The sequence below is a fragment of the Myxocyprinus asiaticus genome, chromosome 1 (assembly GCF_019703515.2).
Source record: "Myxocyprinus asiaticus isolate MX2 ecotype Aquarium Trade chromosome 1, UBuf_Myxa_2, whole genome shotgun sequence".
In the NCBI taxonomy this organism is placed as follows: Eukaryota; Metazoa; Chordata; class Actinopteri; order Cypriniformes; family Catostomidae; genus Myxocyprinus; species Myxocyprinus asiaticus.
In genome coordinates, this window is record NC_059344.1 from 23,985,014 (window position 1) to 23,997,570 (window position 12,557).

Here is a 12,557-nt window from a genome sequence, read left to right on the forward strand (position 1 = left end):
AACCACGTTAACGTGTTATGGCGGAACCTTATCACTTGAACATGGGACATTTGTTTAATTCTGTAAAAATCTCTCTCTGCATTTGATATATGCAATTAAAAAATTTCAAGTGCAGTTGCATTAGCCAAGATAGTTCAATATTATTCTTTGCATTGGCGTGTGCTGCCATCTGGTGCACAAAGCCGTCAACCACAGTTCATATTCTGCTGTAGGCTACCTGGAAATAAGGACCACACAAGCAAGCAGCTCTAATGTAATTAAGTTAATAACTGTTTATTGAGGTTGCGGTGGACAGCTATTGGTATGTTATCCAGAGTGGGCGGATAAGTAACACCATGCAGAGGATTTGCACGATGCTGTCACAATACTTTTTTGGCACTAATTTGACACAGCAGGCAATATCTTGACAATAATTAATAAATAATGATAAAAAGAACAACAATAATTATTATTACAGGTATGTTGTCAAAGTGCAACAACTGCAGAACAATGTTCAAATGCAATGTTCTACATATTTGTGGGGTAGAACCTTATGGATTTGTCAGAGAGAATATTGTCTCTTCGTGATGTAATCGGGAGGCAGGTGTCCTTGCTGGCAACATAATTTCAATAATTAAAAATGATTAATAATTTGCTTAAAAATGCATGAAATAATCACATGAAAAGCTGCTCTTAATGTTAAATGCAACTTACATAAACCAAAGTGATTCCATATTCAACACTAAAGAACAATATCTGTAAGGTAGCATATGGCACTCTATATTGTTTTGACAAAACCACTGATTTAAAATCAGTTACAATATCCATGATCATTGCTGTCCAATGTCAGTGACATTATTACATGAGCTTCAATGCAATTAAATCTATATTCCATTATAAGTGTACTTTGTTATTGCTAACATCAATATTTATCTCTGGGCTAGCAATGTTTTATAGCTATAAACTTGTAATATCATTAATAGGCATCAGCACTAATATTGTCAGAGAAGATAACAGTCAATTTTTAAAGCACAGAATATAGTGGAGGAGTCTGGGACATGCACAAGGGGATTTCATGGGGTGCAAGAGATGGGTAGACCTCTCACTGTGCAAGAGCAGCTGTCATTCAAACCCATAAACAAGCACACATAATCTTACTATAGTCATACTATACTCGCATTACATTTTCTTTTTCATCTGATCCAACATTTATAAATAGAACAAGATAATATTCTATTCAAAATGTCTTTCTTTCTTTCTTTTTTTGCAGCTAACCTACATTACTTCAGTCTTATTCAGAGGTTAAATGCTTAATGACAACCTGTCATTTTGTGTGCTGGAAGACCTGCTGTCTCCTCAGAGTCAGATCCCTTCCACAGTGCTGAAAAAAACTGTAGATACTGTAAATGGTACTGGACAAATACACTGAAATAGCCTTAGTAAATGCAGGCTGACATAAGGTTAATGAGACAGCATAAACAGACTAGCATTCACAAATTCAGCGTGTTCATAATAAACATGAATATGCAAATTGGAACAATGTATACATGAGCATTAATGACCATAATACAATACATTCACTCAGTAAAATATAAAAGAATGTTTGATACAGATTCACAGGCAAAATACAAATATGTATGTAGTTCCACCATCTTAATTAAAAAAAAAAAAAAAAAAAAATATATATATATGCTCTATTTTAAACAAACTAAAAACACCACATGACTTTTAGCTCTTTTTATACTTTATGCAATCATGCAAATAATTAACTTAAAAAAAAAAAAGGACATTATACAATTACAATAAATATAGAATATGTGACAGAAGTGGCTTTTGTAACCCTGTATTCTTTTTGTCCTTGTATCTTCCCTTATTGCCTGTGTTTTCCTTCATCATCCTCCTACTGCATCAAAAGGGTAAAGGTGGGGCTGGAGTTAAGATGGCTGATACAGCAGGCTGTCATTTCGAATGAGCACTAAGTAAATTACTCTCTCTCCATTATCGTAATGAGAATCATTTCCCATCGAGAGAGGGAGACAGCAAGGAAAAAAATTATATTGAACCTTTGGCACACAGTCAACATTACTCGTACTCACCGTTCTCTCTTTCTAGCATAAAACACTACAGCATAAAAAATTCCCATATGAAACTTGAATTAAGGAGAGGTGGCATTCACAAGTGGTATTGTACATACAGACACACAAACTGACCCATGTAGTTGGTATATGGTAAACGCACACTTTCTCTCAAACACACATAAATACAAGCGTCATACTGCGGGCACCAGAATGCATGCAATGCGTGTAGCAATAAAAATGAGAAGTTTTAAATATCAGTACATTATATCACATACTTGCCCACACAAAAACACAATTGAGTATACATAGTTAGCCAGCATAGATGAAATGAAATGGCTCCTGATTCCTGAATGAAGTAAGTATATTGAGTTGGCCCACAGTCAGAAAGCAGAGACAGTAGTCAAGTTCACACAATAACCGGGATAAAAAAAAACACAAAATGCTGAATAGATGTGGTAGACAGGGAGAAGAGAGAAACACACGGTAAAGCAGCCATAATAATTCAAGCCTTACAAGAACATAAAAACCAAAAAAAGTTAAAAAGTGTGGTATCCTGAGGACCAGAGTGAATGAGGGTTTCCATGTTCCAGCGGAACAGACAGACAGACAAACACACTCACTTTTCAGAGGTAATACTGCAACTACAACAATTTTTTGATTCATACATTTTGATGACCATAGCACTATTATCTTTTATAGCAGCTTGCATTCACCTCCTCTCCTTGCATGTAATATAATTGTGTGATAAGAACAATAACCTGCAACGGGAAGAACAAAATAGAACATAAGTGCAACATTCATAACTCAGAGATAGTAATGAACGACATGATTTAATTGAGCTTTGGGAACCTTTGCCATTCTGAAAAAAGACTATTAAGTGATATGGTCATCAGTTTTCCTTTTTTTTTTTTTTTTTTATCTGCACTCTCTTACGTTCATGTCAGATTTATCTAGAGATCTGTACAGCGCTCCTGCTTGCTGTAATGGTCAAACTGGCTCTTCCAGTGCATCATGTAAGAGCTCCAGCGGTGAAATTCCACTTTCCACTGTTGCTCAACATCATCGATGTTGTCTAGGTAAGGGCAGAAAAAAAAATTATGTTCTGAAAGGGATGGCATGGGGCTTGACAAAGGAAAGAAAAAGAAATTGAGTTTAAAAGAGGAATCAAAGAAAAAGGCAAGAGAAACTGAAAGATGATTTTAAAATTGCAGAAATGTTTTGTTGAACAGAAAACTCTGTATAGAGAGCTGTAAAAAAAAATCATCCATCAAAATTCTCAGTAGTCCAGGTAACACTAAAAACCTCACCCATTCAACAGAACACCGGCCAAGGGCCCCCAAAAGAGAATTTGTAATTTACGACTTTGTCAGGTGGGCTTGCAGCACTCTCCCACCCTCCCCTCCTAAAAGGGTAAATGTTCAGTTGCATCAAATGATGGTTTAATTCCAGTATAGAGTTGGCACAGGATATTTGTTTAGATTAAAAGCATAAAAGATACACATGCACATACAGAGCATTTCCTTTAGATGTAAAATGTATTATTAGGCTAGAGTATTTCCAGAACTGTATGCTCCTTGAAACCCCTTTGCCCACACACATAATCAAAAGAAAGACCAAATAAGAAGGTGACTCCTGAAAACAAGAGATCTACAAATGCAATATTTGAAAATGAGGAAAAACTATATGTGGACCTCACCAAATAATCTATTTTTGTATTACCAAACTTAAAATGTACTTAAAGGGAAAAAAAAGAGGAATTGCAGTGACAGCCTAATAGTGTTGTCAAATGTACCGGTACTTCGGTATCAAGTCGATACTAATATAAAAAAGATGTAACAATCCCAGTGTTTCTGTAATACCGAGCACCGACTCAATCCAGTACCAGCGCGCAGTACGACTGACAAACGACTGCTTTAAAATGCTCACATGCTTATTTTGAACGCATGCACAAATACAAGTAATCTAAAATACAAACACTCCAAAACTGTGTCCTGCATTTTATTTGTCAGACTTAAAGGCCAGTGTAAAGAGATGAGATTTCAGACGTTTAAAAGTCTTCAATGATTGCACTGTATTACTGGGTGTGTAATATCAGTAAGATTCTGTACTGGAATAATCCCCACTTATTCAATGATTATCCGCCCTGGGTCCACGCTGAAATTTCTTCAACTAAATATGATTTACATTCTGTTATAAGTTCTCAGCTCCCCTTGGCTGTCAACAGAATTGTGTCGAATCCTGACGTTTTGAATTCACTCAGAATTTGGACCCAGTTTAGGAAATCCTTCAGACTACATAGAGCTTCCATACATATGTCTATTTTGAATAACCATGTTTTTCCACCATCTAGTTCGGATGCTGCATACCGTATGTGGGCATGCACCGGTCTTCTCACAATCAAGCATTTGTACGAAGATGGGGTGTTTTCATCCTTTTCAGCTTTGTCTACCAAATTTAATTTACCCAATATTCATTTATTTAGCTTTTTTCAGACCAGACATTTTGTACAGAAATTATTCCCTCATTTCCCAAATCGCCCTCCTAAATATGCATTAGACAACTTTTTGGCTCTTAAGCCTGAACATAGCTAGAAGGAATGTCTTATTTCAATAATTTATCATTTAATTACTACTATGAACCCTGATATGTTAAGACCTTTAAAGGAAACATGGGAACAAGATCTTGGTACACCCATTTCAGATGATCAATGGTGCCATATTTTAAACTGGGTGCATTCTTCCTCAATTTGTGCCAGACACAGCCTGCTACAATGTAAGGTGCTCTATAGAGCCCACCTGACTAACGCCCAGTTTTCAAAAATGTTCCCAGACAAAAGTAATGCTTGTAATCACTGTGGACAAGGCCTGGCAGATCATGTTCATATGTTCTTGTTGTGCCCTCGACTGTTAACCTTTTGGTCTAATGTATTTGACACACTAGAAAAAGCACTTAATGTTGAACTCAGCCTCAATCCGTTGACAGCTCTTTTTGGTATTTTACCGTACACCGGTTCTACTACCTCCGTTGCTTAAATTGTTGCTTTCACCACTCAATTAGCTGGAAGGAATATCCTTCTCAAATGGAAGTGTACTTCTTCTCCTACTCATAACAGATGGATCCAGGACATTTTTTCCCACATAAAACCAGAAAAATTAAGGTCTATGCTGCAAGGATCTCTTAAGACTTTCAATAGCACCTAGGATCCCCTCTTGAACTTTATTAAAGGCTTGCTTTGCTCCCCTGATCCTGATTCCAACAGTTCTGTACACTGAATGTCTTATGCCACGTACTAGACAATAATGAATACATTTTTATTTATTTATTTATCTGTTTTGTTTTTGTGCGTGTGTGGGGATAGTAAGGGTGGGGGTTAATGTGTTTATAACTTATATATTAAATATAATATATTTATCCATGTGATTGTCAATCTATGTTGTCCTGCCAAAATACCAATAAAAAAAGATCGGAAATAATTATTGCACTGTGCCCGCGAACTGTTTATCCGGAAAAGAGAAGCTTCCTGCAAAAAACACGGCATAATAAAAGCGCAATTCAAAATAAAATCCAGATGCCTGAAATTGAAGAAACTGAATAAAAATATATGACAACTGTATAGTAAAATTTTATATTCACTGTAATAATAATAATAATTAATAAAAATATCACAAGCAAGACAGCTGTTGAATAAAAGTTTGGGAAAAAAATTGCAATGACATGTTGAAAAGTTCTATTTTCACTTGTTAAAAGTTTTAAGAATTTATTGATTAGACACCATTTTGATAATGAAATTAAATAATAATATAGTAAAAATAATAATAATTATTAAACTATAATTATTAAAATAATTGTTAAATAATTAAAAATATCTAAACTGGTGTGTTAAATAGCACATTATCATATTAGCATATTTTTTCTGTGGTATCGAAATTGGTAACGAGAACCATGAAATTTCACTGGTATCGGTAACTACTACTGAAATTTTGGTACCATGACAACACTACAGCCTAAGTAGAGAGAGGGGACTAACAGAAGGTACATAAGGAGAACCCACAAAAGTTTTTTGTACGGTTTAGTTTGACTCTTGTTACCTAGCCTCCCTCTCCTAAACGGCAGTAATTTACACTGATCCATCCATAAAACACAAGCCTGCAGTTTCTCACCTTCAAATTAACTTGAACATTCAAATTACCAAGAGGCAGGCCTCTGTAGTTCCTCTATGTCCACATTAATAAATATCAGAAGGGCACTATTTAAACAAAAAAATAAATACAGAACTGAGGAATATACTGGTAAAAATAGCTTTTTTTTTCTTTTACCTGTGATGTTAAGTAGACGAGGCAGGAAGCGGTTCCACAGAGCACAAACCTGCGTTCTTAGACCCTTGTACACCTTCAGTGGTTCTGTATTCAAACTCACATGCTTCTGCTCATTAGCTGTAAACTGAGGCCACCGTCTTCGACTCTCTATGGTGCCATCAATGTTAATGTTGGGATTACTAAGGGGCAGTCAGAAAAAAAATTGGGAGTCAACTTTAAAGGCAACACTAAAAGAAAAATTCCAACCTCCACAACTATCATATAAATCCAACAGTTTCTGAAAAAGGTATGATGACAAATCTTACATAGACATTAAAGATTTCTTGGATTCTCACCCTATTATGTTATCTCTTACCCAGTGCGGGCGAAATTGGCCCAGTATTTCATCATACGTCGGCTGAGTTTCTCTTCCTCTGCTGTGTAATTGAGCCTTTTCTCTAAAGGCAGGCCAAACACAAACTCAATCTCATAACCATGAATTACACCCATCCACTCAGGCCAGGCCAGGTTAGAGGCTCGATGGTCAAACAAGTAGAGGTACACAGCACCTTAGAACAAGAAAAAGGGGTATAGGTTGAGAAAACTGGCAATACATTTTTTACACTGAAGGTGTACTCAAGTTTGTGTTTGTTTTGCTGGACTTCTCTGTCCAAGTGATCTTAGACTTTATACTGACACCTGTCAGCATGGATGCATGCAGTTTATTAACAGCTGCAGCTGTTTGTTTACATTGTGTTCTTATTGGATCACTGCCACACTGCAACGAGTTCTCTCTCTACCTCAGAGTAGTAGTGCCAGTGCAGCTGTGGCTTGGACAGAGATATTTCTGTTGTGTGTTCAAGCTCTGTGCTTGAGGTACTGCCATTTGTCCTCGCTCTGTAGCATGAGAGTTGCAGGTTGTTGCAGTTTGTTTCATTGATCCAGCAGGGACTGCATGTTTGGACATTTTATTATGTTGCACCATCACTTGTCTGGACTACACTTGTACTTTTATGTTTTGTAAAACACCTTGAACACTAGAAAAGCTCTTTATAAAGTTAACATTATTATTGTTATTATTATCCCAAATGAATAACTCGAATTGCAGACACGGATGTTAATGTTATAGAAATATGGCAACACCCATGAGGGGATGACATGCTTTTTCTAGAACAAAATAGATTTTACTGTCTAGGTCACTGATATGCCATTTGATGTGCTAGTAAATGTAATGTGAGTTTCATTTCTTTAGGTCAATATCTTAAAGAAAACATTCAAGCTTTATTTGTTTTATTCCACCAACAATTTTTCAGTGAAGCTACAACATTTCAATAACTATTCCAAATCTTTACCCAATAAGATGCAGAATCACATTTTTAGTCTACAATTAATTCAATATTCAACTCAAATAAAATGACCCAATTGTAAACCAATTATCCTTATTGTTGATGTGAGATGCACAACACAGTGTGCATTCTTTATTACTGTAATGGCCTTACCATGTGAGTTACTGTTGTAGCCTGTTGATCCTAAGTTTCCCCAGCCCAGTGTCCCTTGTGCAGCTGCTGCTGCCTGGGTATGGACACCAGTGTGCTGGGCATACGATCTTGCAAAGTGTTGTAGAGGACAAATAACATTTTGATCTCCTACAATATCATCCATGGCATCTCGATTCTTTTGAGGGTTGTTCTCATCCATCCAGTCAGTGTACTGAAGGATAACTGCCTCCAAGCCAATCTCATTAGCATGAGGAACACCCATCTTCACACCTTGGAGGAAGTCTTCTCGTGATATTAAACTGTCATTGTCTTTACTGAATCCTGGTGCACCATAAAGTAAGAAGTAAGATCCTTCATCCTGATTTACACCCATGAGGATTTGAGTGTATTTAATGTTCCCTGAGCTGAGCATGGCATCAGGGGTGTCAGGGAGCACCACGCCATCTATGACTGGTACAAAGGAGAAGCGGAACAGGCTGTTATAGGGGAGTACTCTCCACTCCATATTAATTAGATCCTCTGGCTCTTTGTTCCTCAGGCAGTCAACCAGCTCGGTGTCATTACCTTCACTGCATCCAATGAGACTGCCCAGCAAGGTGGCTCTCCGACGGGCCTCATCAAAGCTAACAGTAGCCCAGGGGGTATTAGGAACACCACTCTGCATTATGGCACGTGTGAAATATGGGCGGCTGCCTGGTGACAGAAGATGCATCCCCACTGAGGCTCCACCGGCACTTTCTCCAAAAATGGTGACCTGTTTTGGGTTACCTCCAAAGAAGTGAATGTTATCTTGCACCCATTGGAGGGCCATCCTCTGGTCAAGGAGACCCACATTTCCCGGTGCTTCTGATGAGCCGTTGAGTGCAAGGAATCCAAAAGCTCCAACACGATAGTTCATAGATACAACTACTACCTTTTCAGAGTTAGCCAAGTACCGGCCATCATAGACATCAAGAGAGGAGGAACCACTATAAAAGCCACCACCATATATCCAGACCATTACTGTGAGGTTTTGTGGCCTAGGGGAAGGAGGCACCCACACATTAAGGTACAGGCAGTCCTCACTCATCATTCTGTTGGGGTTCCACATCTCGCTACCTGGAAAGCCTGGGTAGGTGGTGTCTACAGACTGATAGCAGGCATTTGGGTAGTCTCTTGCCTCAAAGACACCATTCCAAGGCTTTTTGGGCTCTGCTTGCTTGAAACGCCTCTTCCCAATAGGAGGTTCAGCATATGGAATGCCCAAGAAAGTGATCACATGATTCCGGTCTGGAACAGGCAAGCGTACACCCTGCACACGGCCCAACCTTGTTGTTACTATGAGGTCAGATTCACTTTGTGCAAGACAGCAGTGGAAAAGGAACATGAGGAGCACAGTGGGCAGAAGGAAAATGTCTAAGGTCTTCATTATGTATTTCCTTTTGTTGGTCAGGAAAGAATTGTGATCTCACTCTTCTTTAAGCTCAGTTCAATATGATCTGTGAATGAAAAGACAAAAGATAAAAAGTTCAGACAACAAAATTGGTTTTCAGGAAAGGGATCAAATGAAAAGGTTTGTTGGTTAGAAAAGTATTGTGATCTCACTCTTCTTTAAGCTCAGTTCAGTATGATCTGTGAATGAAAAGACAAAAGATAAAAAGTTCAGACAACAAAATTGGTTTTCAGGAAAGGGATCAAATGAAAAGGTTTGCTGGTTAGGAAAGTATTGTGATCTCACTCTTCTTTAAGCTCAGTTCAGTATGATCTGTGAATGAAAAGACAAAAGAAAAAGTTCAGACAACAAAATTGGTTTTCAGGAAAGGGATCAAATGAAAAGGTTACAAATAGTAAAAAAAAAAAAGAAAAAAGAAACTACAATAAAAAGGGAGCTGACATTAGAAGAAAGTAAACATTAGTGAGACAGGGAGAGCATTGATGGTAATTTACAGGCCAAACAGGGCATAAAAATGTGTTGATGCATAGAGATATAGGGCTCGATCTTCATGACTGCGCTGGGCGCTGCACTACGGGCAACAGCCGTGCACTACATCTTACCCTATTTTCATGACTACTAATTCTAAACAAGGTGCGTCCCAAACTGCACACTTCTGCACTATTCTACGCCGTTTTGTAGTATAAGTAGTGCGAGTAGTATGTTTACACTGAAAATGCAACAAAAAGAAGTGTACTATGAGTACCTGGATGATGCACTTTTTCAACCATCAAAACAGAGTGCAGAATGTTGAACACTTCGTGCACTCAGTGCTCGCAGCTTGCCGTACATAGCGAAAGGGGCAGAGTTACCGGCGGCGATGCTGGTCTGGCAAAACAATTGTAAATAATGGAAAATACGGCAACTAGTGAAACTTGTGTAAAAAAAAGTGAGTAAAACTCTTTACCATAATACCATGCTGTGTGAATATGTATATTATTGAGATATAAGTGTTGAACTGAGGGTGGCAAGCACGCTAAAGCTACTGGCAACACAATGCTTGCGTTTGAAATGTCACTTCCATCAGCTGTCTAACAGCGAATGCTTCCATGTAGTTAAAAACATTAAGTGTTCCATTTGGGATGATACTACACTTTGAAAATTCATACACTACATGGCTGAGTGCATAGTATATTTTGTAAGTATATAGTGTGTCATTTGGGACACGGCTAAAAAATTTTGTGACAGCAAAAAAGCGCATGTGGGTGGGAGTGTTTGCACTATCTGTGGGTATATGCGCGCAAACTGTGGGTAAATTATATGTTAATAAAGTGGCACAAAGCACAATTTTCTATTTTCCTGAGAAATAGGTCATTGCGCTAAGACTTTTGAGAACCACGTCTAATCTCGGTGCACTCTAAACTCAGTTCCTGCATTTGCAGTTTGAGGATTCCACCAGCAGAATATATCAAAGAGCTATGGATCACATTTATACTAGCCATGATTTGTGTGTCAGTAGATCAAGGAGGAGGCGGGAACCAGCTGAACAATCAAAGTATTATTTTAATAGGAACTGAAACAAAAAGACACAAAAGCATAAACGCACACATGGCAGCTGCATGTGGCTCTCTCTCTCCTGAACTGCTGCATTCCGCTGCACTTATCCCTCTCCGATTAGCCCGTTTGGGGCCCGGGCGTGCGTTGTCACGGCCCGGCCCCGCCCTCCTCCTCGTCACACATGATTAATAATAATAATATTAATACGTTTATTTTAGGACGCTGTACACAAATTAAACATAAAACATTAAACAGAGAAATACATAACAAATATACATTACAAAACAATGAACAATGGGAGAGAAGCAAAGCACATTTAAAGCAGGTGATACAAGGGCGAGCAGGATGAGAGCCAACAGTCCCAGAGAGACCAACAGAAAACATATACAACACATACATCGCTATCCGAAGCAGCGCAGGCAACAATACAGTCACAGAGCAGGGGATGCATTGCATACAGCCCATTTACACTACCAAATTTGTATGAATAAGCGGTCTTCATTTATATCAACGTTGCTTGATGGGGAATGGAATAAATAATTTGACACAGACTGTGCAATAACTGGAGAAAAACCTCAATTACATTTTACTTGCATTTTACCCAATAGCGCTTTGCCCGTGCAATTTCACCAACCCACTTGCGCCTTACACATACTTGCACAAAAATGTCAAAACTTCATGGCCATGCCCACTGACTTTGCATATAAGACATATCGCATAGCTCTGCGATTAATGCATAGCGCTCTTAAAATAGGGCCCATTTTATTCAACATGAATAGGCTAACTCATAGAGTGTGCTCTAGTCTGATGGGCTGTTGTTTATGCTCACTAGCTATGACCCCAATTACACCTGTGAGGTGATGTTTATGTTTTACCTGTTGCCTAGTTGCCATGATGACTGGATTAGTTCTAAAGGCACAGTTAGGAATAGGAGTACATGAATTTGACTGCATCTGTGTCAGTTTCGATGAGGTTATTTCTGTTCCCCTGCCTCCTTTGTCTGTGTGGGCACCTATTTTTGAGGGTGTCACTCAATCAGTCCATCTGCCTCTCTGGCTATCCAACACTTTCTCTGCTAAGAAGTTACTGTAGGTCTATGGATCATAAATATCAAGGATATGTTAGGAACTGTTTCCCATCTGCATTAAATTGTACAGCTCTTTCCATACTCTACTGGCTGATTTAGAGAGACCTGTCTTATAATATTAATAGTAATTTTACATTGGAGTCAATGGTGAAAAAGAGGTGTGGGGGACTGCAATGCAATTCATCAGTCACAGCATCTCAATGGATTAAAATCTTAAAAGACAGCTGCATGCCGGAAATGGGGGGCAAGGGTAGCTATAAGCAGAGGGGGAGAGGCTGCCTGGACTCAAATTAGATCCTGGCATTCATGTATGATGTTCACAGAGGGGGTTGCTTTCAGCTTGGGATTACACGTTGTTGTGCACACCATCATATAATATAAACACACATCTTTCTTTCCGTACCCTTCCTGGTCTAACTTTCCCAAATTCTTTCCTAAATGTAGGATTGATCATTCCCAGCAAGCCTTAATCTAAGTTTGAACTCTTGTGGACTACCCATTGCATCCTCTGTTCTTTGTACAGCCTATCTGTTCTTGGATTCACCTCCTCTTCCTTACCACGATCCAACTAATTTTCTAACGTTGTTGCTCATGTCTCCTTTTCCTTTATTTATTTGTTTGTTTGTTGTCAATCACAGTTTCTGTGTTAAT

General features: G+C 38.4%; 1 protein-coding gene across 9 annotated transcripts in view; it reads right to left on the reverse strand.

Moving 5' to 3' along the window:
- Window positions 1-247: 247 nt before the first annotated feature.
- Window positions 248-12,557, reverse strand: part of LOC127447001 (acetylcholinesterase-like) — a 14,279-nt gene continuing 1,969 nt past the window's right edge. For 2 of the 9 annotated variants that reach the window (XM_051708432.1, XM_051708455.1), the window contains exons 2-7: window positions 9,569-9,595; window positions 9,436-9,462; window positions 7,852-9,329; window positions 6,729-6,921; window positions 6,374-6,552; window positions 248-3,129 (exon numbers count right to left, since the gene is read on the reverse strand). In XM_051708432.1, coding sequence (XP_051564392.1) covers window positions 3,008-3,129; window positions 6,374-6,552; window positions 6,729-6,921; window positions 7,852-9,259 — 1,902 coding nt within the window. In that variant the 5' untranslated portion in view covers window positions 9,260-9,329; window positions 9,436-9,462; window positions 9,569-9,595 and the 3' untranslated portion in view covers window positions 248-3,007. The remainder of the gene's footprint in view (window positions 3,130-6,373; window positions 6,553-6,728; window positions 6,922-7,851; window positions 9,330-9,435; window positions 9,463-9,568; window positions 9,596-12,557) is intronic. The other 7 variants (XM_051708470.1, XM_051708479.1, XM_051708463.1 and 4 more) reach the window with 4 other exon arrangements.